At 74.3% G+C, this 25,259-nt stretch overlaps 6 protein-coding genes across 10 annotated transcripts; 3 read left to right on the forward strand and 3 right to left on the reverse strand.

The window, feature by feature from the left end:
- Positions 1–461: 461 nt before the first annotated feature.
- TCF23 (transcription factor 23) lies at positions 462–1,215 on the reverse strand. Its single transcript, XM_074861159.1, has 2 exons — positions 815–1,215; positions 462–622 (listed from the first exon to the last, which is right to left on the reverse strand). The coding sequence occupies exons 1-2, from the start codon at positions 1,109–1,111 to the stop codon at positions 473–475; spliced, it is 447 nt and encodes a 148-aa protein (XP_074717260.1). The 5' UTR covers positions 1,112–1,215; the 3' UTR covers positions 462–472.
- Positions 1,216–2,765: 1,550 nt separating this feature from the next.
- PREB (prolactin regulatory element binding) lies at positions 2,766–5,401 on the forward strand. 2 transcript variants are annotated; one of them, XM_074861154.1, is made up of 9 exons: positions 2,766–2,974; positions 3,266–3,452; positions 3,651–3,862; positions 4,033–4,113; positions 4,211–4,308; positions 4,415–4,588; positions 4,671–4,743; positions 4,840–4,999; positions 5,098–5,401. In XM_074861154.1, exons 1-9 carry the CDS (start codon positions 2,840–2,842, stop codon positions 5,190–5,192), a joined length of 1,215 nt encoding a protein of 404 aa, XP_074717255.1. In that variant the 5' UTR covers positions 2,766–2,839; the 3' UTR covers positions 5,193–5,401. The 2 variants fall into 2 exon arrangements, with proteins under 2 accessions (XP_074717255.1, XP_074717254.1); XM_074861153.1 differs by having other exon boundaries at positions 2,772–2,974; positions 4,184–4,308.
- A 1,469-nt stretch (positions 5,402–6,870) lies between these two features.
- On the forward strand, positions 6,871–8,101 carry CGREF1 (cell growth regulator with EF-hand domain 1). Its single transcript, XM_074864344.1, has 5 exons — positions 6,871–6,950; positions 7,137–7,208; positions 7,364–7,434; positions 7,539–7,663; positions 7,757–8,101. Exons 1-5 carry the CDS (start codon positions 6,871–6,873, stop codon positions 8,099–8,101), a joined length of 693 nt encoding a protein of 230 aa, XP_074720445.1.
- A 222-nt stretch (positions 8,102–8,323) lies between these two features.
- Positions 8,324–11,553, reverse strand: KHK (ketohexokinase). 2 transcript variants are annotated; one of them, XM_074861164.1, is made up of 8 exons: positions 11,293–11,553; positions 11,103–11,219; positions 10,806–10,940; positions 10,095–10,167; positions 9,863–10,009; positions 9,308–9,396; positions 9,061–9,218; positions 8,324–8,480 (listed from the first exon to the last, which is right to left on the reverse strand). In XM_074861164.1, exons 1-8 carry the CDS (start codon positions 11,415–11,417, stop codon positions 8,395–8,397), a joined length of 930 nt encoding a protein of 309 aa, XP_074717265.1. In that variant the 5' UTR covers positions 11,418–11,553; the 3' UTR covers positions 8,324–8,394. The 2 variants fall into 2 exon arrangements, with proteins under 2 accessions (XP_074717265.1, XP_074717267.1); XM_074861166.1 differs by lacking the exon at positions 11,103–11,219.
- A 238-nt stretch (positions 11,554–11,791) lies between these two features.
- Positions 11,792–18,077, forward strand: LOC141940388 (cGMP-dependent protein kinase 2-like). Of its 3 annotated transcripts, none has more exons than XM_074861161.1 (20): positions 11,792–12,039; positions 12,372–12,545; positions 12,627–12,793; positions 12,892–13,005; positions 13,086–13,191; positions 13,680–13,743; positions 13,863–13,940; positions 14,028–14,134; positions 14,213–14,278; positions 14,357–14,404; positions 14,646–14,690; positions 15,192–15,330; positions 15,757–15,887; positions 15,978–16,067; positions 16,682–16,823; positions 16,911–17,074; positions 17,161–17,277; positions 17,513–17,575; positions 17,658–17,733; positions 17,817–18,077. In XM_074861161.1, exons 2-20 carry the CDS (start codon positions 12,379–12,381, stop codon positions 17,901–17,903), a joined length of 1,971 nt encoding a protein of 656 aa, XP_074717262.1. In that variant the 5' UTR covers positions 11,792–12,039; positions 12,372–12,378; the 3' UTR covers positions 17,904–18,077. The 3 variants fall into 3 exon arrangements, with proteins under 3 accessions (XP_074717262.1, XP_074717264.1, XP_074717263.1); XM_074861163.1 differs by having other exon boundaries at positions 14,046–14,134; XM_074861162.1 differs by lacking the exon at positions 11,792–12,039 and having other exon boundaries at positions 12,261–12,545.
- Positions 18,078–18,194: 117 nt separating this feature from the next.
- EMILIN1 (elastin microfibril interfacer 1) lies at positions 18,195–25,138 on the reverse strand. Its single transcript, XM_074861160.1, has 8 exons — positions 24,747–25,138; positions 22,694–22,819; positions 22,046–22,254; positions 20,193–21,953; positions 19,641–19,748; positions 19,497–19,514; positions 19,153–19,287; positions 18,195–18,680 (listed from the first exon to the last, which is right to left on the reverse strand). Exons 1-8 carry the CDS (start codon positions 24,917–24,919, stop codon positions 18,349–18,351), a joined length of 2,862 nt encoding a protein of 953 aa, XP_074717261.1. The 5' UTR covers positions 24,920–25,138; the 3' UTR covers positions 18,195–18,348.
- Positions 25,139–25,259: the final 121 nt, after the last annotated feature.

The following is a 25,259-nucleotide window of genomic DNA, read 5'->3' on the forward strand; positions in this document are numbered from 1 at the left end:
GCGGCAGCCTTGACCTTGGCCCCTTTCCCACGGCGCAGGGACGGGTGGGGGGGGCCTGGCTGGGGGAGGTGGGGGGGGGGGTTGGCAGGGTCCCTCATCTCCGGGCACAGCGTGAGGGTCCCGCGGGGGGGCTCACCCCGAGGCAGGCGCTGGGTGCTCGCTGCAGGTTTATTGCCGCGGGTGGGGCCAGGAGCGGGGGGGGGGCACCGCCCGACACCCCCATCCCCGGGCCAGGCGAGGGGGGCGGGGTGTGCAGCACCAGCTCCCACATGAGGCCCCCCCAAGTGTCCCCCGGGGTCCTGGCAGCTGTGGGCAGGGTGCGGGCAGGACTGGGCAGGGGGTGTGGGCAGCCCCCTGCCCGCCCTGTGCTCGCGGCCCCCCCCAGGCAGGATGGGGGTGTAGATCCCCCCGACCCCACCCTGGGGCACATCCTGTGGGGATGGAGCAGATGGGGGGGTCCCGCGGTTGGGGGTCAGGGGGGGCCGCCCCCCCTTGCCAGCCCCCTGCCCCCCACACCTGCCTGCTCGCGGCTGCCGGTGGCTGCGGCCACTCCGGGGGGGTCGGGACTGGGACCCCCCCAAGGGCCAACACCAACATAGAGGCGGGAGCGCATCGGCCATTTCTACAAGAGAGGGAGAGAGGGGTCGGGGGTTTGGGGGGGGGTGTCCCCATGTCCTGCTGCTGCCCCACACCTGGGGACGGGGGGGACCCGCTGCCAGCGCGGGGGGGGGCGCTGTACTGGGGACCCCCAGATGTGCGCAGGGGATGAGGGGGGACCCCAGGGACCGGGTGCCCTCATGCAAGGGGGTCTCACCTTCAAGGGGTGCAGCAGCGGGTGCCCGTGGAGCAGCGGGGAGGGGGCGGGCGGGGGGGGCCCACGGCCCAGCACATGGCTGAGGTGGCCGATGTAGCTGGTGGCCAGGATGAGGACGTCCAGCTTGGAGAGCTTGGTGCCGGGGGGCACAGCTGGCAGCGCTGCCTGCAGCGCCAGGAAGGCCCGACGCAGCGCCCGCACCCGGCCCCGCTCCCGCGCCGCGTTCTGGGGGTACAGGGGGCCCTGGGGGAGAGGAGGAGGAGGAGAAGGAGGGGGGGGGGTGAGCCGCATTCTCATCCCAACAGCGACAGCGCCCCGTCCTCCGTGCCGCCGCCCAACCCTGGGGAGCCGGATGAACCCCAGGGCTGCGTCCCACCCCCTGCCTGCACCCCACAGGGTCAGTCCTGCCCGCAACCTGCACCCCCTCCCCAAGGCACCCCCTCCCCACGGCACCCCCCTTGGCGCAGCAGGGTCCCGCTCCAGACAACTCCCTACCTGTGCCGCTGCCAGGGGCCCCCCCGGGTCGCCAGATGAGGGCCCTGGGGTCCTGCCCAGTCCCCGGCCGCGCCGGGGGGGTCGTGAGGGGCTACAGGCCCCTCTGTGGCCCTGGGAGCCAGGCATGGCGGTGGCCAGGGAGCAGCCGCGCGTGGCAGCCGTCCCCGCTGCGCACCCCCGGCCGGCGCCTGCCCCCGCGCTCTCGGCCATGCTGGGCCCCACCAGGCAGCTCCTGCCCACGCTCCTGCCTGCGCCTCGGCCCCGCGAAGTGCCAGTGGGTTGGGGCGCCCCAGGGAGCGCGGTTGCGTCCCCCCGCCGCCTCCCAGCACGGCCCGCGGGGCCTCGTCTCTGGGCAGGCGTCTCGCCTCCCCCGCCTTGGCACCGTGGGATGAGCCAGAGGATTCTGGCTGCCCCCGACGGAACCTCCCCCGGCCCGCGGCTGCCCAGGGGAGCCCCTGCTCGCCCCACGGGCCCGGCCCGGCGCAATGGGAGCCACTCAGGAGCCACGTGAGGCCACACGGGAGCCACATGAAGCCACACGGGAGCCACACAGGAGCCCCATGAAGCCACATGGGAGTCACATGAAGCCACACAGGAGCCACACGGGAGCCACATGAAGCCACACGGGAGCCGCTGTGGGCACAGGCCATGCACCGGGACGAGCACCCCCACAGGCCCACACCGTGTCCCGGCCCCACTGGCAGCCCGTGTGCCCCAAGGCCCTGCCTGCAGGATGGGTGCTGGGGTGAAGCGAGGTGCAGGCAGCTGCCTGCAGCGATGGGCCCACCCCGGAGGGGGGAGGTCCTGCACCCGCTGCCACTGGGTGCCCTGGGGGCTGCGCCACCCCCAGCCCCCTGTCCCCACAGCTGGCAGACCCGGAGCTTGGGGTCCCCCGGCACCCACATCCCCTGTGGGGTGAGGACCCCCGAGGGGCCAGGGTGCGGCGAGCGGGGGGTGGGCGCGGGACGGGGCACAGCCAGATCAAGGCTGGAGTGGGGGAGGCAGCCGGGGGGACCCGGGGCTGCGTCGACCCGCGGGGCCGCAGGCAGCCCCCTGCCACGCTGCGCCGCCCCCCGGGGCTCTGCGGGTGGGGGCGGACCACGGGACCCCGCCCCGGTCCAGCGCCCGGGGGGAGGCAGTGCACGGGACTCCCTCTGCCCGTCCTGGGCCCGTCTCGGGCTGCAGAGCGGCTCCCCCGAGGTCGCGGGGACCGGGCGGCGGCCGTGGGCAGCGCCGGTGTGCGGGGACCGGCAGCGAGTCCGCGGGGGGAAGCGGCGGCGGCGGCGGCGGGGGGGCGGGGCTATAAACGGTGTGGGCGTGGCTAAGGCGAAGGGGCGTGGTTAGGAGTGGCGGGAAGCTATACGGAGGCGTGGCTGGGGGCGATAGGGGCGGAGCTATAGGCGTAGCGGGCGGGGCTTGGTGCGGCGGAGGCGGGGCTGGAGGAGGTGGTGCTGTGCGGACGTGGCGGTGGCGGCGCGGTGACGTAGCGGCGCGGTGACGCAGTGGCGTGGTGACGTGTGCGGCGTAGCCATGGCGCCGCGGCGGCCGGCAGAGCTGTACCGGGCGCCTTTCCCCCTCTACACCGTCCGCCTCCACCCGCGGCGGCCCATCGCCATCACCGCCGGCGGCGGCGGTGCCGCCAAGACCGGCATCCGCAATGGCGTGGTGCGGAGCGGGGAGGGCGCGGCGGGCCCGGGGGCTGCCGCGGGGGGAGGGGGGCCAGGAGGCTCGGGGAGGGGATGGAGGAGGCCCGGGGCGGGGGAGAGGAGCGTCGGGGGGGGGCGATGAGGAGGCCCGAGGGGGTGGGGGAGGCTCAGGAGGGGAGGGGGGGCCCAGGCCGCTGTCGTGGGGCAGCGGGAGGCCCGGCCAGGCCCTGGGGTGGGGAAGCATCCCCGGGGCAGGTGCCCGCTGCGGGGGGCGAAGGGGGGAGCTGAGGCCGTGCCCCTGTTCCTGCAGCACTTCCTGCAGCTGGAGCAGGTCGGGGGGCAGCTCAGCGCCTCCCTGCTGCACTCCCACGACACGGAGACTCGCGCCACCATGACCATGGCGCTCGCCGACGACATCATTGCAGCGGGGCAGGACGCCAGCTGCCACATCCTCCGCTTCAGCCTGCAGGTGCCTGAGGCCAAGGGCGGCCGGAACGGTGAGGCCCCCCTGCTGTCCCCCCGGGGGGGGTCGGTGTGACAGCACCTGCCCTGGGCACCGTGGGGCAGGGCGTGGGGAGCCGGGTGGTTCCTGGGGTGCTTTGGGGACGGGGCAGTGCCCTGCACCCCCACTGTGCCTGCCCAGCAGCAGGGGGGGCTGTGTCAGGGCTCTGTGTCGTTTTTTCCCCCTGCCACAGGCAGTGGGGAGAAGGGGCCGCGGAAGCGGAAGGGCCCCAGCCCGGCGGGGCAGGGCAGCACGCAGAGCCAGACGAGCGAGGTGATGGTGGAGAGCCTGCACAGCGTCCGCACGGATTTCAGCCCTGATGCCCTGCAGAAGGCTGTCCGCTTCAACGCCGACTGCTCTCTGCTCGTCACCGGTGGTGCCGACGGCTTCCTCCGCCTCTGGGAGGTGGGCACGGGGCGAGCCGAGGCTGGGTATCGCTGTGCTGTGTGTCTGGTGGGGGAGGCCGGGCCCCGGTGGTGCCAAATTGGTTCCAGCCCCTTCCCCGAGCGGCGCCTGGGGCTGTCGGGGAGCCCCGTCCCACGGGCGCAGCTCTGACGCCTGCTCTGCCCTCGCAGTTCCCCAGCATGAAGAAGACGCTGGAGTTCAAAGCCCACGACGGGGAGATCGAAGACATCGCGCTGGGCCCTGACAACAAGGTGAGCGCCGGGCGGCTCCTCGGCGCGGCGGGGAGAGCTGTCGGTGGACGCCCGCGCTCGCTCTGCGCAGGTGGTGACGGCGGGACGGGACTTCCAGTGCTGCGTGTGGCAGCGGGACCAGCTGGTGACGGGGCTGCGCTGGAACGAGAACCTCCCCGGCGTCCCCGACAAGGCGTACCGCTACCAGGCCTGTCGGTGAGAGCAGGGGGCTGGGGATGGACCCCCCCGATGGCTTCTGCCCGCGACTGAGCCTCCCCTGGGGCTTTGCCACCTCCCCTACAAGTGCACTTTCCCGCGGCAGGTTTGGGGCCGTGGAGGACAACGCCGCGGCACTGCGGCTCTACACAGTGCAGGTGCCCCACAAACGGGAGCGCCGCCCCCCACCCTGTTACCTGACCAAGTGGGACGGGAAGAGCTTCCTGCCGCTGCTGACCCGGCCCTGCGGCAGCGAGGTGATCTCCTGCCTCTCCGTCAGGTACCTGGGGGCTGAAGGAAGGGGGAGTTGGAACGGGGCTGGGGGCTACAGCACCCCCCCTGCTCACTGTCCCCCTGCACAGTGACTCGGGCACCTTCCTGGGGCTGGGCACGGTGACGGGCTCCGTCGCCATCCACGTCGCCTTCTCGCTGCAGGTGAGAAGTGAGGGGGGGGAAAGGGGCGCGGGGGCAGCCCCGGGGACCCCCCGAAGGTGGGTCATCTCAAGCCAACACCCCGGTTTTGCCCCGCAGAGACTGTACTACGTGAAGGAGGCTCACGGCATCGTGGTGACAGACGTGGCCTTCGTCCCCGAGAGCCGGCGCGGGCGGGAGCTGCTGGCGGGGAATGAGGCCGCCCTGCTCAGCGTGGCCGTCGACAGCCGCTGCAAGCTGCACCTCCTCCCCGGACGACGTAGGTGCCCCGGGTGGGCTGCCCATCCTCGGGCGTGTTGGGGGGGGGTCCCACAGCGCCTGTTCTCACCCTTTTGTTCCCCCCCTTTTTCCCCACAGGCTCCCTCCCTGTTTGGCTACTGCTGCTGCTCTGCGCCGGGCTCATCGTGGCCACCATCCTGCTGCTGCAGCTTGCCTTCCCGGGGTTCCTGTAAGCCCCCCCGGCCCCCCACAGTGCCGGGACAGAGCCCCCCCAGGCTGAGACCCACCCCATGCAGACTGTGAAGCTGAGGAGGGACCAACCCCGGCCCCGCCGTCCCTGCTGGCACTCGGGGAGCGGGCGAGGGGTCCCCGGGGAGGGGAGGGGTACCACCAGCCCTTCACCCCCCCTCCCCATCACCATTAAAACCGGAGGACGAAGGCAGCGCTTGTCCTGTCCGTGCTGGGGAGGGGGAGCGGGCTTGGGGGGGCTGTTCCGGGGCAGCGTGGGCGTGGTGTGGGGCTGGGGGGTTCCTTCCCTGCAGCCCCCCTGCCAGCCGCGGCGGCTCCTCCCCGCGCTGGAAGACGGCGGCAGCGACGAACTGAGTGAAGATTTGTGGCCCATTGCTGCCGTGGCCAAGCGGCCTCTGCCAGGATGGCTGGGCTAGTGTCGTGGGGGGGCTGTTAGCTCCGAAGTGGGGGCGAGGAGCAGTGGAAGAGGTTCCAGGTGGTCGTGGGCCACCACTGGCCTGTCCCCGCTGCGGGGGCTGCTGGTACCCCCAGGGAGATGCCCATGGGCAGCAGCGGGGCCGGTGGCTACCAGTGCTTGATGTGGGCGATGGCCACCTCGCAGGGGGGAGGGGACGGTGGCCCCGGCGTCCCCGCTCTGCCCGGGGAGGGGCGGTTTGGGGGGGTCTGGACCGGGGTTTGGGGGGCGAGGGGCCCGATCCCGGGGCTCACCTGTAACCGGGGTGGCTGTCGGAGCAGGGAACTGGCCTGGCGGGTGTCGGGAGCCCCGGGAACGGCGGGGCTCCGGTGGCTGTCGGTGTCCTCGGCCCGGGCGAGGAGGAGCCGGCGGGGGCGGGGACGGGACCGGCGGCCGCTCAGCGCCCGTGGCCACGCCCATAGGGGCGTGGCCACCCCCCGGCGGGTCCCTGCCGCATCGGTCCCGCCCCCTCGGCGTGGCTCCGCCCCTCCCGGAATTGGCCCCGCCCCTGAGCGGGCACGTGTGGCGCCGGCGGCCGTCTTTGAGTCGGGCGCAAGGTGCCGGTTAACCCCTGCGCTGCCGGCGGGGCGCGGCCGGAGCCGCCCCGGGGCGGGGGGGCTGACACACATCCCCCCCACCAATCCTCCTCTTCCCCCCCCGCCCCGGGCAGGGGGAGGCCCCGGCGGGCGGGGCGGGTCCCGCTGCCGGTGCGGGGAGGGGGGAAACGTGTCGGCTACGTGGCCCGGGGCGGGCGGCACCGAGACGTGAGACCGGGGCTGAGTGAGTGGGCAGCGGGGGGGGTGTTTGGGGTGCGGGGGTGCCCTGGGTGTGCCACGCACCCACCCGCCCCACACCCCCCGTGCGGTGCCGGTGCCAGCGTGTCCCCGCCGCGCTGGACCCGGTTGACGCTCCCGGAGCTCCCCGCCCTCCAACCCCCCCCCGCCCCGGAGTCGCCACTGAGGGGGGGTTGGGGGGGGCCGGGGGGTGGCGGTGGGTGACCCCCCCCCCGGAGCGGGCGTGGGGGGGGCAGAGGCCGAGGCAGTGACTTTGTGCCGAGCCCCCCAGCTCTGCAAATGCTGATTCCCCCCCTTCCCCCCCCCCTGCAGCGTGGCCGGGCGTGCCCCCCCCCCAGCCCCGCCTCCCCCCCCCCCAACCGCACGGGACCCCCCAGCGGCCGCTCTCGCCCCGCTGCAGCCTGAGGCCGCGGGATGAGGAACCCGCCGGTGGCCCTGATGCTGCTGCTGGTGGTCCCGGCAGCGCGGGCTGCCCCCAAGGCTGGGGGGCACAGGTATGGGGGGGGCATGGATGGGTGGGGGGGGTCCGCGGGTGTGGGGGGGCGCGGGTATGGATGGGTCAGGGGTACGGGGGGGCACGGGCACGGCCGGGGGTGGGCGTGGGGGGGGTCGCTGTGTGGGGCACTGTGGGGGTGTCAGCCGGCCCCCCTCCCCGGATAACACCCCCCCTTCCTGGCCAGGCCTGAGCCCCCCACGGCCACGGGGCCGGATCCTGCCCCCGACCCGCTGAGCCCGGAGCTGCTGACGCTGCCGTGAGTCCCGGGGCAGCGGGGGACGAGGGGGGGGCGCGGGGGTCCTGGGGATAGTTATAGGGTGGAGCCGCCCTGGGGGAGGTTGTGGGGCGGGTTGTGGGTCAGGCTGTGGGTCAGGGGCGGTGCGTGCCCACCCCCAGCCCCCCCGTCCCCAGGCTGCTGTGGGGTGCTGTGAGGAGCCTGGGGCCGCCGGCGCGGGACGCGGAGGCCCTGACGCGGGAACAGGGTAAGGCTGCGCAGCGGGGGGGGGCCGGGGGGTCCCACAGGGGCAGGGACGCGGCCCCAGCCCCACGGCGCCCCCGTGCCCCACGGCGCCCCCCTGCCCCACAGCCCTGCTCTACCTCTTCGTGCTGCACGACCACGACCGGAGCGGGAGCCTGGACGGGCTGGAGCTGCTGCGGCTGCTGGACGCGGTGCTGGCGCAGCGCGACGGGGGGCGGCCGGACCCCCAGGCGGTAGGTCCCACGCGAACGGCCCCTCGCACCCCCCCACCCCACGGAACCCCCCCCAGGCCAGACCCTCACCCCGTCCCCACCCCGTCCCCGCAGGTGGCCGCGCTGGTGGATCGAGCCCTGGAGAGGCACGACCTGAGCGGGGACGGGCTGCTCGACCCCCCCGAGCTGCTGCTCTCGCCCGGCCGCGGCCAGGGACCCCCGGGGCAGCGCGGGGGGGACGCGGGGGCACCTGGGGGGCACCTGGGGGTGAGGGGCCCAGGACATGGCCCAGCAGAGGGGCAGGCAGTCCCCCAGGGTAAAGCCCCCAACACTGGAGCTCCTGATGGGGAGGGAGCCCCCGGAATTGGAGCCCCCGAGGGGGAGGGAGTCCCTGAAATTGGAGCCCTCCCCGAGGGGGAAGCAGCGCCAGTTTGGGGGGACCCTGGGGAGGGGGGGTAAGGCGGTGGGGGGCTGTGGGGTGCGGTGCCCCGGCTCCTCGCGAGTGAGGGGGGGGTCACTGTGTTCCCCCCCCAACCTGCGGCAGGGCTGGGGGGGGGCCGGGACTGCGCGGTCGCCCCTGTAACACGTCGGGACGGAGAAATAGAGGCGCTGCCGCTCGCCTGGGCTGTGGTCAGTGCATGGGGAGCCGGGCCCAGCCCGGGGGGGGCGCGGAGGCAGCAGTGGGGCAGCGCGGGGGCTTTATTGGCAGCGGGGCGGGGGGACGCGGGGCACCCCGGGGGGTATCTCCCTGCTCAGACGATGCCGTCGAAGCCCTGGATCCCACATTTCCTGCCGGCGATCCGGCAGCCGAAGGTGATGGCGTCCTGCAGGCTCCTGCCTGGGGAACGGGCACCTCGTCGGGCCGTGGCCAGGATGGGGCCAGAACGGGGGCAGTTTCGTGGCCATAATGTGGCCGTGCCATGCCCTGGCTGTGGCTGTGCTCATAACGTGGCCGTGGCGTGCTGTGGCCAGGCCCTGGCTGTGCTGTAGCCATGCCATGGCTATAACGTGGCCATGCCATGCCCTGGCTGTGGCTGTGCCGCGGCTGTGGCCATGCCCTGGCCGTGCCATGCTGTGGCAGTTCCGTGGCCATGCTCTGGCCGTGCCCTGGCAGTTCCGTGGCCGTGTCATGGCCATAATGTGGCCATGCCATGGCCATGCCATGCCCTGGCTGTGGCCATGTCGTGGCTGTGGCCATGCCCTGGCTGTGCCGTGGCAATTCTGTGGCCATAACGTGGCTGTGCCCTGGCTGTGCCATGCCCTGGCAGTTCCGTGGCCATGCCGTGGCTATAACGTGGCCATGCCATGCCCTGGCTGTGGCCATGCCCGTAACGTGGCCGCGCCATGGCAGTTCCGTGGCCGTAATGTGGCCGTGCCATGCCCTGGCAGTTCCGTGGCCGCACCGTGGCCGTGCCCACCTGCCGACAGCGCGAAGATGACGGCGGCGTTGAAGGTGTCCCCGGCCCCCAGCGTGTCCACCAGGGTCTCCGGGGGGAAGGCGTCCGAGTGCACCAGCTCCCCGTCCGGCCCCACGGCGTCGGCCCCCTCCTCAGCCCAGGCACAGATCAGCGTGGCCCTGGGGGGCGAGGGGGTGGGTGTGGGATGCGGGGTGCGCCCATGCCCCCCCCCCTCTTGCCCCGCGCCCCTCCCACCCCCGCCCCGTACCCCGGCTGCACGCGGCTGCGCAGCCCCCGCAGCGCCTCGGGGGCCGACCGGTACCCGAAGTGCCGGGCCACGTCCTTGCTGATGAACACCTGGGGGCGAGGGGCTGGGATGGGGGGGGCAGCGCCCCCCGACACACCCAAAGGATGCACAGCTGCGCCCCCGCACCCCGACTGACCCCCAGTCCCCAAATACACCCCCGTACCCCAACTGTGCCCCCCCCCGTGCCCCTTGGGCCCTGACCACACCCCTGTCCCTGCACCCCCCACCACCCCCCTGTACCCCAAACCCCATCCCTGCACCCCCCCACCACCCCCCAGCTTCTGCCCCCCGACCCCGCCCATGCCCCCTAGCCCCGCCCCTCCATAGGCCTGACCCCGCCCACACCCTCTAGTCACGCCCCACCCCAAACCCCACCCCCTCCACGGACTAGCCCCGCCCAGAGCATGTAGCCCCGCCCCTCCGGACTCTGCCCCAGCATCAAACCCCGCCCCTCAATAGCTCCGCCCCCACGTGACTCCGCCCACAGGTCCAAGCCCCCGCCCCCTGCCCCCGCACCACGTGACCCAGCGCCATCAGCGGCAGCAGCTCCTCCCGGGGCTTCTCCAGCTCCACCGACGTCCCGACCCGCTCCCCCGCCGGCCGGGCCCGGTTGTGCCGCTCCACCCGCCGCATCATCGCCGCCTGCTCCGCCCCGTTCCGCGCCTGCGGGCGCCAACCGCCTGACACCGCCCCCCAGCGCCGGGGGAGTGTCCCGTCTCCCTCCCCGCCTTCCCAGTCCCGCGCTCACCTCCCAGTGGATCCACTTGTACTGGGACAGGTCGACCCGCTCAAAGTCACGGGCCGTCACGTCGGGCAGGTTCCTGCAGGGCGGGGGTCAGGCGGGGTGTGGGGACACCCTCAGCCGCAGTGTGGGGTGGCCCCAGGTGACACCCCCCCCCACACACACACCCGCACCCCCCCCCACTCCCGGTGCCCGGCGGGGGGTGAAGGGCAGCACCGGGGGCTGGGCCCTGCCCGGGGCAGAGGTCGGGGGGGGGGGCGGGGATGGCACTACCCGGGTGAATCATTAACTGTGACACAAGGGGACCCTGAGCCGGACCCAAAGGGCAGCGTGGTGGTGGCTAGGATGGGGTTGGCGATGCCCGGTGGCCCCTTCCCCCCCCACGCTGTCCCTTGTCGGTGGCCGTGGCCGCCCTCCCGGCACCGGCGCAGCCGAGGGGTGTCGTGCCGGCCCCGGGCAGCACACGGGGTGTCCCCGCGGGGGCTGTGTCACCCGCCGCGCAGGGATGCCACCGCCACCGTGGTGATGGCTGCAGGATTACGGGGAATCGCCCAATCTGGCACACAGGACCCCCCGGGCCAGCACCGGCGGACTCTCTGTGGGGGGAACCGAGCTCAGCGAGATCCCCGGGGTGCGGGGGGGTGTTCCCAGGTGCCCGTCTCAGCTGGGGTGGCGGCAGCGAGGGTCCCGCTGGGCGGCCGGGGCTGACACCCTTACGTGTCGTGCAGGACGATGGTCCGGGAGCCGCTGGCGGCGCTGACGAGGCAGCAGGCGCAGGGCACGTCCCCGCGGGGCTGCCAGGCCACGTGCGTCACGTCGACGCCCCGGCGCTGGAAATCCGCCGTGATGAAACTTGGGGGGGGGGGGGACACAGACACAGAGAGCGGGTTGACGGGGGGGCCATGCACCCGCCGGGTTACGGGGGCGGGTGGACCGGCCAGGATGGAGCTGCCGGTGGGGATGTTGGGGGGGGGTGGGGGGTGGCCCCGTGACCCCGCTCCGCACCCCACTTACTCGGCGGCGTGGCCAGGGGCCAGCGAGCCCATGAAGGCGCAGGGGGCTCCCAGCAGCGCCAGCACCGTGCAGGAGTTGGAAGCGTTCCCGCCCCGCTGCCACCGCTGCGACACGCACCTGCAAGGCCACGGGTGGGACCCCGGGGGGGGACGGGGGCACCGGTGCCGGCGGCGGGGGCAGGGGGCGGTACCTGGTGTCGGAGTCCTCGGCCGGGTAGGCCTCCACCACGCTGATGATGTCCAGACACACCAGCCCCACGCACAGGATCCGCTTCTCCCGCCCCGCCGCGGGGTCCCGCCGGGGGGACGCCGCCATGTCGAGCCCTGCTGCACTCCGGTTACCGGCACCGGCAGCGCCAGCCCCGCCCCACCCCTCGGGACACGCCCCCCGCCAGCGCGCGGCCTATCAGAGCCCGACAGGGGGCGGGGCGAGGGACAGGGGGCGGGGCCATGCGGGACCGCGCCACGGAGGCCACGCCCACACGCGCCGGCACCACCTCGGTGTCCCCCGCGCGTGCGCAGAACGGCCGGGCCGTGAGAACCGGCACGTGCCCCCGGGAGAGCACCCCCCCCCCCCCCCCCCCCGGGACACACAGGCACACAGACACACCCCCACACTCACACACACGCACAGACACACATACACACTCACACACACACACACACACTCTCTCACACACCCCACCCACACTCTCACACACACACAGTCACACACACACACTCACTCTCTCACACACACACCCCCCCCCACACTCACTCACACACCCCCACACTCTCTCACACACACACACACTATCACACACAGACACACCCACACCTCCCCCGCCGTGCAGGTGCCGGTCGGGCTGTGCCGGGTGTGTTTGTGTCGCGGCAGGTTAATGTGTGACCGGGCTGCGGCGCGGGCGGCACCGACACCGACCCGGCAGCGGGAGGTGCAGGTAGGAGCCGGGGCTGACCCGACCCCCAGCACCGGCAGCAGCCGCGGCTCGGGGTGCCCGTCCGGCGTCCCCGCGTCCCCCCGCGTCCCCCCGCGTCCCCCCGCGTCCCCCCGTGCCGGCGCTGTGACCTTTGCCCGCCGGCACCCGCGGTGCCCGCCCCGGCCTCGCTGCAGCACACGGACCGCTGGGGTGGGGTGGGGCAGCCCCACACCCCCCGACCCCCGTGGGAGGGTCCCGCCCCGGTGTGGGGGTGCTGCGGTGTGGGGTGTCCCGGTGTGGGGTGTCCCGGTGTGGGGTGCCCAGTGTGGGGGTGACGCCCCGGCGCTGCCCAGGGCGGCGATGGAGGAGCGGCTGCGGGAGGAGCGGCGCTTCCTGCGGAGCGTGGCCCGGGGGGACCCCCCCGAGCCCCCCTCCGACCGGCGGGACAGCCGCACGCCCCCCATCGTCCCGGAGCCCCTGGCCCACGACGCCGACCTCCACGCCCCCGGTAGCCCCAAGTCGCCCAGGTAGCCAGCGTGGGCCTGCGGGGGTGCCGGGGGGTCGGTGCTGCCCTCCCCGCGCCCCCCCTGTCTGTGTGTCCCCCCCAGGGACCTGGAGCTGCTGGCGGCGGCGGTGGGGCGCAGCGAGGTGCTGCGGCGCCTGGGCCAGGGCTGTGCCGCCGCGCTGGCCCGTAGCCTGGTCCCGGTGCGGCACGGCCCCGGCGACACGGTGCTGGCCGAGGGCACCGAGGGCTCCGCCATGTTCATCGTGGCAGGTGGGAGCGCGGGCACACGGTGGGGGGGGTCGGTCACGCGCGTGGCCGCGTGTAGCCGCGTGTGGCCACGCGTGTGCGTGACGCAGTGGCCGCGGCAGAGGGCCAGCTCAGCGTCACCCAGCGGGGCCAGTGGCTCCGCACGCTGCGGCCGGGCGATGTCTTCGGGGAACTCGCCATCCTCTACCACTGCAAGCGCACGGCCACCGTGCGGGGTAAGGGTGGCCCCCAGAGCCCCCCCGCTGACACCCCCAAACCCCCCTGACCCCCCTGACCGACCCCCCCTGTGCCGCAGCACTCGGCCCCGTGCGCCTCTGGGCCATCGACCGGCACCGGTACCGAGCCATGGCCACCGCCAATGCCCAGCAGCGCCGGGCTCAGGCCTTGGGCTCCCTGCAGACGTGAGTGGGGCCGCGGCACCCACTGACCCCCCCGGGGTGGGGGGCACACCCCTGCCAGCCCGCGCCTCCAGCATCCCCCCCATCCCGGCCTTGTCCCATTCCCAGCTCATCCCATCCCATCCCAGCCCCATCCCAGCCTATCCCAGCCCATCCCAGCTCATCCCAGCCCCATCCCACCCCCGTCCCCGTCTCTCTCCATCCCCTTCCCCAGCCCAGCCCTGCCTGACACTTGTGCTGGGCTCCAGGGCACAGCCAGGGCGCAGGCAGGGCGCAGGCAGGGCGCAGGAAGGGCACAGGGAGGGCGCAGGGAGGGCACAGGCAGGGCGCAGGCAGTGCGCAGGGAGGGCGCAGGCAGGGCGCAGGGAGGGCGCAGGGAGGGCGCAGGGAGGGCACAGGCAGGGCGCAGGCAGGGTGCAGGGAGGGCACAGGCAGGATGCAGGCAGGGTGCAGGCAGGCCGTGGGAGCCCAGCCGGCCCCTCTCCCTGCAGGGTGCCCTGCCTGCGGGCCCTCTCCAACACCCACCTGCACAAGCTGCTGGACGCCATGGAGGAGGTGAGTGGGTGCCGGGGCAGGGACCCCCCCACCAGCCCGGGGGGGCCTGGGACGGGCCTGGGATGGGACATGGGGGGGGTGCTGCCTGCCCCCCTGCCCACCCCCCTGCCCACCCCCAGTGCACCTTCGCGCCCGGCCACGTCATTATCCAGGAGGGAGACGAGGGAGAAAACTTCTACATCATCCTCAAAGGAGAGGTGGGTGCCCCCCCCGGCCCCCCCCCGCAGCCGAGGGGCAGGGCCGTGCCCCCCCCGTACCCACCCCGTGCCCCCCATCCCCTTCAGTCCGTGTCCCCCCCCCAGGTCAGGGTCAGCCAGCGCGTGGATGGGCAGGAGAAGCTGCTCCGTGTCCTGGGCCCCGGGGAGCATTTTGGGGAGCTCTCCCTGCTGCAGTAGGTGCCCCCCCCGCGCCCCCCCCGGGGGTGTCCGTGTGTCCCCCCCCACCCCAGTGACCCCCCGCCTCTGTGCAGGAACAGCCCCCGGACGGCGTCATGCCGGGCCCAGGGACATGTCACCTGCATCACCGTGACCAAAGAGTGGGTGTCCCCATCTGTGTGTACCCCCCAAGTCTGTGTGTGTCCCCCCCCGCCCCACTGAACCCCCCTGCCCCACAGAGATTTCCTCGAGATCAGCCCCTTCTGCCCCCAGCAGCTTGAGGAGCCGTGAGTGTCCCTGGGACCCCCCCAAACCCCTGAGGGGGACCCCAGGGCAGCCCCCCCCCCACCCCCCCGGGTTTCTGCTCGGGGGGGGAGTCGGGGGGGATGGGGGGGGGGGCAGGGCCTGGGGGGGGGCTGGGGCGATGGGGGGTGTGGGTGTGGGGGCTGCGGGGCTCTGGGACTGTGAGGAGGGGGTGTGGGGGGGCTGGACCCACTGCCCCCCCCCCCCGGCTCCTTCCCACCCCAGAAACACGAGTGAGACGGAAACGGCGGCGCTGGAGGATCCTGGGGGGTCAGTGAGGGGTGCATGGGGTATTATGGGATGGGATGAGGATGAGGATGGGATGGGATGGGATGGGATGGGATGGGATATTATGGGATGGGATGGGGGTGGGATGAAGATGGGGATGGGATGAGGATGGGGATGGGGATGGGATGGGGATGGGCTATTATGGGATGGGATGGGATGGGGATGGGATGAGGATGAGGATGGGATGGGATATTGTGGGATGGGATGTGGAGGGGATGGGGCCCCCTGCCCTGGGATGGGGTCCCTGTCCCCAGGCTGTGGCCATGGGTGGGCAGCAATGGGGGGGGGTGTCAGGCAGCAGCACCTCAGCCAAGGCCCAGCCCTGGGCCAGGGGTCCCCGGGGTCCATCTGGGTGACAGGGGGGCCCTGGGGCCTCTCTGGGTGCTGCAGCGTCCCCAGGGAGCAGTGGGGGGGGCCTGGCAGGGTGGGGGGTGGGCACCCCCCACGGTGGGGGTGCTGCAAGGCCGCGGTCCCTGCCCGCAGGGGTTGGGGGTCCCCGAGCCTGCGGCAGCCCCCGGCACCGCTGCGGCTGGAGGAGCTGGTGGCCGAGCGCTACCAGGAGGGGCCGTGGCGGGGCCAGCGCGTGGTGCTGGGCACCGGCGGCTTTGGCAGCGTGGAGCTGGTGAGCGACGGAACCCCCCGCACCCCCGGCTCCTGCACCCGGGGCTGTCCTGCCGGCGGTGCCCGTCCCAGTGCCCAGCCCAGTGCCCGTCCCAGTGCCCATCCCAGTGCCCGTCCCAGTGCTCAGCCCGGTGCCCAGCCCAGTGAGCAGCCCAGTTCCTGTCCCAGTTCCCACCCCAATTCCCATCCCGGTGCCTGTCCCAGTGCCCACCCCAGTTCCCGTCCCAGTTCCTGCCCCAGTTCCCACCCATTCCCATCCCAGTGCCCAGCCCAGGCCCATCCCAGTGTCTGTCCCAGTGCCCATCCCAGTTCCCATCCCAGTTCCTGTCCCAGTTCCTTCCTGGTTCCTGCCCCAGTTCCTTCCCAGTTCCCACCCCAGTTCCCACACCGGTGCCCGTCCCGGTGCCCACGGCTGCCCCACGCCCAGGTGCGGTGCCGGGGGCACCTCTTCGCGCTGAAGCGGATCCGCAAGGACCGGGTGGTGCAGGGGCAGCAGCAGCAGCACGTGCGCACGGAGCGGCGGGTGCTGGCCGGGAGCCGCAGCCCCTTCCTCGTGGGGTGAGTGGGAGTGGGGGCTGCGGGCACCGGGGGGCTGCGGGCACTGGGGGTCACCTGCTGAAGGCGCCGCCGCTCCCTCTCTGTCCGCAGGTTTTTCGGCACGTTCCGGGACGAGCAGCACGTGTACCTGCTGCTGGAGTTCTGCCCGGGCGGCGACCTGTGGGCCAAACTGCGGGAGGTGTACGGGGCTGTGCCGAGCCGTGCCGAGCTGAGCCGTGCCGTGCCACACCGTGCTGTGCTGTGCCGAGCTGTGCCAAGCTGTGCTGAGCTGAGCCGAGTTGAGCTGTGCCGAGCTGAGCCGTGCCATGCCATGCTGAGCTGAGCCGTGCCGTGCCACACTGTGCCAAGCCGTGCTGTGCCGTGCTGGGCCATGCCATGCTGAGCTGTGCTGTGCTGTGTGCCACACCGTGCCGAGCCGTGCCATGCTGAGTTGAGCCGTGCCGTGCCGAGTTGAGCCGTGCCATGCCACGCTGTGCCAAGCCGTGCCGTGCCGTGCCATGCTGAGCCATGCCATGCTGTGCTGTGCCGTGCCGAGCCGAGCCGAGCTGTGCCGTGCTGTGCCAAGCCGTGCCAAGCCACACCGTGCTGTGCCATGCCAAGCTGTGCTGAGCCGTGCCAAGCTGAGCCACGCTGTGCTGCGCCATGCCAAGCTGTGCTGTGCTGTGCCACACCGTGCTGAGCTGTGTCATGCTGTGCCAAGCGGTGCTGAGCTGAGCCGTGCCGAGCTGTGCCGAGCTGTGCTGTGCCAAGCCGAGCCATGCCGTGCCACGCAACCCCCGGTCCCTGCCGTGCAGGCGCTGCTTCGAGGAGCCGCTGGCCGTGTTCTGCTGCGCCTGCGTGGTCGAGGGCCTCGAGTACCTGCACGGCCGCGGCATCGTCTACCGTGACCTGAAGCCGGAGAACCTCATGCTGGACCAACGTGGCTACGTCAAGCTGGTACTGGGGCGCCGGTGTCCCGGGGAGGGGGTGAGGGGGAGCTGAGGCGGGGGGGGCTGTGTTGGCTGACGGTGCCGGCGCCCGCAGGTCGACTTTGGCTTCGCCAAGGAACTGGGGAGGGGGGAGAAAACCTTCTCCTTTTGCGGGACCCCCCAGTACCTGGCGCCCGAGATGCTGCGCCAGGAGGGCCACGACTTCGCCGTCGACTTCTGGATGTTGGGCATCCTTGCCTTCGAGCTGCTGGTGGGCAGGTGAGCCTGCAACCCGCCCCCCCTCCACCTCCGGGGCCCACCGAGCCCCCCCCCATGGCAAACCCCGACCTGCCTGCGCCCCGCAGACCCCCCTTCCACAGCGCCGACCCCCAGCAGATCTACAGCCGCATCCTGGACGGCGTCTTCTCCTTCCCCGCCTTCCTGGGCGAGGCCGCCTGCTCCCTCATCGCCAAACTCTGCAGGTGCTGCGGGGGGGCGCGGCGGGGGGTGCAGGGGGTGCTGCAGGGGGGGCTCTTGGGTGCGTCACTGCACTCCGGTGTGCTGTGGGTGTGTTGTTACACCCCAAAGTGTGTGGTGGGGGGAGGGTGTCCCCTGGGTACATCGTTGCACCCCACTGCTCGGGGGGGGGTGCCCCAGGTGCATGGGGGTGCCCCCCCCCCCCGCCGCCCAGCTCCTGCCCCCCCCACCCCCTTGCAGGCGCCGTCCTGGGCAGCGCCTGGGGAACACTGCCAGCGGCATCCGCGGCATCAAGAAACACAGGTGAGGGGGGGGGCGGGTGAGGGGGGGTGCGGGGCCGTGTTCCCCCCCGACCCCTCCTTCACCCCCCCCCCCCCGCCACAAGGTGGTTCGGGGCCCTGAAGTGGCGGAAGCTCTCGCTGCGGCAGCTGGAGGCGCCCACCCTGCGGCTCATCAAGGAGGTGAGGGGGGGGCTCAGGTGGGTGCTGCTGGGGGGGCAGGAGGGGCCGGTTCTGACCCCCTGTGTGTGTCCCCCCCCCACAAGGGACCCCCCTACGTCAACTTCAAGCGTTTCTCAGTCGACTGGACGCCGGCGGAGGACGAGTTCTCGGGGTGGGATGAGGATTTCTGATGGCGGCAGGACCCCCCCAGTCCCACGGCGGGACCCCCCCGGGCCGGGCTGGCTGTGCCCCCCCCCCCCCGGCCTGGTGTCGGGGTGACACCGGGGGTTGCCCGGTGCCCTCCGGGGTGGGGGGGAGCAATAAATCGCGGGGTGCAGGAAGGAGCCGGAGCCGCGGGTACAAAACCCGGTGCCGCATCTTTTATTTCGTGGCGGGGGGGGGGGGGGGTAAGTAGGGGGGGGGCCGGGGCGGCGTGGGGAGGGGGCGGTGAGGGCGTGAGGCGTCGGGGGAGCGAAGGGGTGTGGGGGTGCTGATAAATAACGAGGCGGGTGTTGGGGGGGGGGGGGGGGGGTCCCGCCGGGGCTTGGGCTCCCCTGTGCCCCCCGGCTGGCCGGCAGCCCCGTGTCGGGGGGGGGGGGGAGTGTGGGGGGGTCGGGGGGGGGGGTCCCGGCGGTTTTAGGGCTCGTCGGCGTCGTAGAGCAGCGCCCCGCTGAAGAGGGTGAGGGGCTCGTCGGGGGCGTGGGCCAGTCGCCCCGACACCAGGTCCACGCAGAGGGAGTCGCCGGCGGCCAGCGGCAGCACGAGGCTGAAGACGCCGAGAGCGCCGGGGGGGGGCGGCAGCGCCGCCCCCGGCTCCTTCTCCAGCCCCTCGGGCTGGAACCCGGCCGAGTCCAGGCGGGCGATGCCCTGGTTGGAGCGGGACAGCACCGCCTCCAGCGGCTCCCCGCGGTGCCCCGTCAGCACCGCGCTCACCAGGTACCGCCCGCTCACCGGCGCCGTGAAGGTGCCTGCGGGGGGGGGGCGGTGCTGGGACGGGCTCGGCGCCCCCCGGGAAACCGCCCCTCGGCACCCCACTCCCGGGCAACCACCCCCCAGGCAACACCACCCCCCCCGCCGCCCGCGGCCTTCGTGCGTCCCAGGGTCACACGCCGGCCATGACCACGCAGCCCCGATACGCCCCACAGCCCCATCCCGCCCCACATCCCACCCCACACCCCCATCCCACCCCCCAGCCCCCACTGCAGCTCCCTCCCACCCCCCCAGCTCCATCCCTGCCCCATATCCCACCCCACAGCCCCCGCCGCAGCCCTTCTTTGCCCCACAGCCCCATCCCACACCACAGCCCCATCCCACCTCCCGTCCCACCCCCCAGCCCCACTGCAGCCCCATCCCCCCCCCCAGCTCTATCCTGCCCCACATCCCATCCCCCCCCCCTCCCCCCGCCTGCCCCCCGCCTGGCCGTGCCCCACGGGCACCCACCCGTCTCGGGGTCGTAGGCGCCGCCATCGTTGAGCAGGACCTGGTCGAAGGGGACGGTGCCCGGCTCCGCGCGCTGGGTGCTCAGGGCAGCCGAGAAGGCGACGCGGGGTACGGAGCCCGGCTCCCCCACCTCGCCTGGGCACCGCGTCAGGACGGGGCACCCCGGCCTGGCCCCCCCCGAGCCCCCATTCCCGCCCCTTTGCCGTGTCCATGCCCCCCTCCCTTAACCGTGTCCCCCCATCGTGCCCCCCCCTTCACCCTCACCCCCTGCTCCCCTTGCCCCATCCCAACCCCCCCCAGCTGCCACTGCTGCCCCCCAGCCCCCCCCAAGCCCCCGGCCCTACCTCTCTCTCCTGGCAGCCCTAGGAGGGAAGGGGAGGAGGGGGCTGCAGGGCCGGCGTGGGGCAGGACCCCTGGGCGCAGGGTCCGGCCGTGCCAGCGCTGCCCCACTGCAGGGGATGGGGGGGAATGGGGAAGCTGCTCCTTACCGGGGGGGCCCATGGGGCCTTGTTCTCCATCCTTGCCGGGAGGCCCGGCAGGGCCGGGGGGGCCTGTCTCACCCATGGGGCCGGCGGGGCCAGGGGGGCCGGGGGGGCCTGGCAGGAGAATGGGGTTGGAGCCGGCCTGGCCCCACAGCCCTTCCCCTCACCCCACAGCCCCCAGCCCCACGCCTGGAGCCCCCACGTCCCCATGGCACGAGTCCCCACACCCCACATCTTGAACCCCCATGTCCCCACAGCCCCACAGCTTGAGCCCCCACATCCCCAGGGTTTGAACCCCCACACCCCAGATCTTGACCCCCCATGTCCCCACATCCCCGTGCCTTGACACCCCACATCCCCACACACCACACCCCACAGCCTGCCGCCTCTTGCTGCCCCGTGTCCCCCCACCCCAACACCCCCAGGCCCCACAGCCGTGTACCCCCCACCCCACATACCCCCCTGCCTCGCTCTCCGGTGACCCCACACCCATTCCCCAAAGCCCCGCGTCCCCCCGCCACCGCCCCCGAGCTCCCTCCGCGCGCCCCCCCCGCGCACCGGCCGGCTCTCTCTGGGCCACGCGGAGCAGCTCCCCGCGCAGGTGCTGCAGGCTGGCGTTGAGGGCTCCGATCCTGCGCGGGAGCTGGGCCTGCAGCGCCTTCTCCAGCAGCGCGGCCTGGGTGCCCGTCGTGCCGTTCAGCTCCCGCACCGCGACCCACAGCCCGGCCACGTGCCGGCTGAGCCCCTCGCGGACGCCCCGCAGCCCCCCCGCCACGGCCTCCAGCTGCTCGCAGACTCCCTCCAGTTTGGTCAAACGTGGTTCCAGCCCGGCCGGGCACCCCCCGGCCCTGGCCAGCTCCCGCGCCAGCCCCTCCAGCCGCTCCTCGCTCTCGGCTTGTCGCGCCGCCGCCGCCGCCGCCGCCTGGTCCAGCTCGGCCACGATGCGGTCGGTGAGGTCGCCCAGCTGGCGCTGCCGGGCGTCTTGCTGGTCCAGGGCGTCCTGCAGCCCCTGCACCGTGGCGTTCAGCCCGCCCAGGGACACCAGTGCCGCCGCCAGCTCCCCCCGCAGCCCCCGCAGCTCCGAGGGCGTCACACCCCCGAAGACACCGAACCCTTCCAGCGGCGGCTCCTCCGCGCCCGCGTCCGCCTCGACCCGCGGCTGCTCCGGCTCCTGGGACGGCAGTGGGGCGCAGGGCCGGGGGCAGGGGCCGCCGCTCGGCCCCCCCAGCTCGGCCTCTAGCCGCCCCGTCCGGTTGCGGAGCTGCGCCACCTCCTCTGCCAGGGTCCCCCCCGCCGCCTCCAGCTGCCCCAGCGCTTCCCCCTGCGCCCCCAGCAGCTCCCGGAGCTCCCCACCCTCCGCCCGCAGCCCCCGCAGGGTCCCGGCCAGCCCGTCCCCGCCGGCCCCCAGGGCCCGGAGCTGCCCCTCGGTGTCCTGCAGCCGCTGCTCCAGCTGCCGGAGGAGGGGGCTGAGCTGCCCGTCCTGCCCGCCCGCCGTCGGCTCTGGGGCTGCGGGGCACGGCCGGCCGCAGCGGGCCAGTAGCCCCTCCAGCTGGGCCAGGCGTGCGCCGCGCTGTGCCCCGCTGGCCACCAGCCCCTCCACCGCCCGGCTCAGGTTGGCCAAACGCGCCGGCAGGCCCCCCTGACGCCCCTCCGGCTCGGGGGGCCACGGGCCGGCCCGCGAGGCGTTCAGCCGCCCCTCCAGCTCCGCTAGCCGCCGGGCCAGCACCGGCCCCTGCCCACCCGGCCCCGCTGCCGCCGCGGGCAGCCCGTCCAGCCGCCGCTCCAGCTCGGCCAGGCGCCGGTGCAGGTCGTCTGGCGGGGTGGCGCCGGGGGCCAGGCGGCTGCTGAGGCTGCTGATGTGCCGCTGCACCGTCTCCACCGCCTCCCGGTTGCGCTGGTCCACGGAGCCCACCAGCTTCTCCAGCGCCCGCATGCGTTCCCGGTCCTCGGCCGCCTGCCGCCGCAGCCCCTCGGTGCCGGCCGCGCAGGCCGCGCAGGTCTCCTGCAGCCGTCGCTCCAGCTCTCGCAGCGCCGCCTCCGACGCCGGGCCCCTCGACACCGTTCCCGGTCGCTCCCGGCCGCTCTCCTGCCGCTGCAGGCGACTCTCCAGCTCCTCCAGCCGCCGCTGGACGTGGCTCAGCGCCTCCCGCACCTCCGGGGCGGCCGCGTCGGCCGGCTGCTCGCCCTCGGGGCCACCGGCCGCGGTCCGGCGGGGGTGCTCCGCTGACGGCTCCTGCCCGGCCCGCAGCTCCTCCACCTGCTCGCTCAGCCGCCGCACTTGCTCCTCCAGCCGCAGCACCTTCTCCGCGTCCCCCCCGCCTGCGGCCGCACCTCAGGGTCACGGTGGGGGACGCCCCACCGGCGCGTCCCCCCCCCCGCCTCCTCTTACCCCCCCAGCCCGCCGGCGCTACCTTCGCCCCCCAAGCCGCTGAGGGGGTTGCCGAAGCCGGAGAGCGTGGGGCGGCCGGGCCGGGGCCGGGGGTGGCCGGTGGGCTGGGGGGAGGCCGGCGCCGGCCCCTCGGCGCAGTCGTCGCCCGAGTAGCCCTGGCAGCAGCGCCAGGCCAGCTCCGACACCGTCCTCTGGGCCACCTTGTAGCGGGGCCGCAGGAAGCTGCGGTACCTGCGGGCAGAGGACACCCTGCCGCAGCGGCGGGGGGGGGACACGGGACCCCCCCGGCAGACGAAGCGGGCGCAGCCCTGCCCGCACGCCGCTCCCTGCCCGTGCTCTGCCCCGTGCCGCGGCGTCAGGGGGTAAAACCAACCACCGGCCACGGCCTGGGACCCCCCGAGCCCGCGCTCGGACTCGTGCTCAACCACCGGTGGCCTGGGGGGGGGCTGCCAGCCGGGCTTGCCGGGGGGGGCCGATCACCCCCCGGCTCCGCTTTAGGCCGCCGGGCTCTTGCGAAAAGATAAACATGACCCCGGGGTGGATAAACACCGGCGGCGGCAGCGGGGGGACAGCGGCGGGGCCGTGGCCGGAGCCAGCTCTGCTCTGAGCATCCCCCCCGGGGCCCCCCACTCCCGGGGCTCCCCCCAGCCTCACCCCCGCCCGCACTCACGCCAGGACGCGGGGGCACTGGAGCTGCCCCCAGGCGCAGGGTTGGTAATCGGGCTTGACGAAGCTCTCGACGCCGTCCTCCACCACGCAGCTCACGCTGCGCATCACCACGTAGGCGCACCAGTTCCTGTGGGAAGGGGTCAGGGCGCCCACCCGGCACCCCCCTGCCCCCCCCGGCACTCCCCACACTTGCCCTTCTGGCCCCACCGGTAGCAGCCGTCACGGCCCGGTGCCGTGGGGTTAATGGGCCGCATCCTGCTGTGCGCTGAAGCCCTTTCACCCCCCCCCCCCCCCCCCCATGGCAGGAGCAGCTGCAGCCCCCGGCCATGGGGCAGCCCCGGTGGGGTCGGGGGCTCTGCCCGTGGGGCTCAGGGTGGCCAGGCAGGGTTTAGGGTCCCTGTGGATGGGTGCCCCACGTCCTGCCCCACGGGTCCCCGGTTCCCACGGCGGGGGCTCAGCCACCCCACGGCTGCTGTGCCTCTGTGGGGCTGCTGCTCCCCCCACAGCAGTGATGGACCCTGACCCCACAGTGTGGGACCCCCAGCCTGGCCCCGCAGGCCACAGAAACTCCCAGCCGCACAGCACAGGACCCTCAGCCCCATGGCACAGGACCCCCAGCCCCATGGCACAACACCCCCAGTCCCACAGCATGGGACTCCCAGGGCAGCCCCACAGGCCACAGGAACCCCCAGCCCCACGGTACAGGACCCCAGCCCCACAGCATGGGACCCCCAGCACCATGGCACGGGACCCCCAGCCCGACCCTACAGGCCACAGGAACCCCCAGCCCCACGGCATGGGGCCCCCAGGGCAGCCCCACAGGCCGCGGGGACCCCCAGCCCCACGGCACAGAACCCCCAGCCCCATGGTATGGGACCCCCCGCCCAGCCCCACAACCACAGGAACCCCCAGCCCCACACACAGGACCTCAACCCCACGGTGTGGGACCCCCAGCCCAACCCCACAGGCCACAGGGACCCCCAGCCCCATGGCACAGGACCCCCAGCCCCACAGTGTAGGACCCCCAGCGCAGCCCCACAGGCCGCGGGGACCCCGGCGCAGCCTTATAAGGTCTGAGCCCAGAGCCCGGAGCTGAGCCCCATCCCCAGCACCCCCAGCCCCACACAGAGCACCTTCCCCCCCCCTCCCCGCCTCCCACCCCGCCCCATGGGGAGCCTCCGGGGCCCCCCCGGACCCCTGCGGCGGGAGCTGGGCTGCGGTGGGGGCCCGCGGTGCCGCGGCTGGTTCCCGTCAAGCCCCGGCTGGATTCCAACTCCTCCCCGGGGGCCGCCGGGAATTCCTGCGTCGACCGACGGGCCCCCCCTCGCCTCCCCCCTTCCCTTCCCCTTCCCCTTCCCTTCCCAGCCCCTCCATCCTGCCTCAGCCCCCCACCCGCGGGACCCCCCCAGGCTGTGCTGGGGTCCCACCGCCCAGCGATGGGGACGGGACGGGGCAGGAGCCCTCCTGGAAGCGCAGGGCTGGGGGGCAGTCCGCCGTGTGTCCCCCGCGCACAGGGAGGGGCCCCGGGCCATGGCGGTGGGTCTGGGTGACCCCCAAACTGTGGGGAGACCCCGCTGTGCCCCCAAAGCCGCAGGGGAGGGCTCAGCCACGTCCCTGCCCCAGCACTGTGGGGCTGGGCTGGGGGTGTCCGACCCACGTCCCCCCTTTTCCAGGCAGCCCCACCAGGTCCTGCCGCGCTCCCCGGGGCCGCCGTGGGGCCGCCGTGGGGCCGCCGTGGGGCTGCGGCGGCAGGACCAGCCCCGGGATCCCCGGCACTGCGGCACACGCGGCTGCCGGCATGGGTCTCGCCCTCCCGGTGCCGTGCCCCACGTGCGGCTCCACGTGCGCCCACCCGGGGACGAGGCGCTTCGGGGGAGCCCCCGGCACGGCAGCGCCCGCCGCCCCTCGCCCCTCGCGGCACGTGCCGGCGCCCGGCCGGGGGCCCCCGTGGCGTCGGGGCGGGTGGCCGCGCCCAGCTCCCCCCCCGTCCCTCCCCGGGGCTCCCGGGCCACCTGGGTCCCCTCCCGGCACGTCCCGGCGGTCCCGGCTCCTACCTGTGCCGGCTGGCGGCCCGGGCAGCGGCGTGGGCCGTGGCGGGGCCCTGCGGGGCCGTGGCCTGGCCGTGGCCGAGCGGGGCGGCCCCCCCGGTGTAGAGGCTGTACCTGGGGGGGAAGTTGGCAGCCAGGGCCTGCGCGGCCAGCAGGCACGGCCAGAGCCAGCGGGCCATGGCGGGCGCGAGGGCCGGCGTGGCACGGCCCAGCTCAGCGGCGCGTCCCGTCGCGGCTCTGGCTCTGCGCGGCACGGCTCGGCTCGGCTCGGCGCGCACGGCGGCTCTGCCCTCCCCTCGGCCGCGCCTCGGCCGGCCCCTCGCCGCCAGAGCCGCCCCGGCCCCGCTGCCCCTCGACGGGGTCCCCGAGGCCCCCCGCTTCCCGCCCGCCGCGGGGCCCCTTCGCCGGCCCGTGGCGCGCCCCGGCCTCCGCCGGGCACCGCGGCCCCCGCCGGCCCCCGCCCCCGCCGCCGCACATCTGCTTCTCGTTAGGCCGCGGCGGGGACGGGAAGGGGGGCCG

Source organism: Strix uralensis, chromosome 3 (assembly GCF_047716275.1).
Source record: "Strix uralensis isolate ZFMK-TIS-50842 chromosome 3, bStrUra1, whole genome shotgun sequence".
In the NCBI taxonomy this organism is placed as follows: Eukaryota; Metazoa; Chordata; class Aves; order Strigiformes; family Strigidae; genus Strix; species Strix uralensis.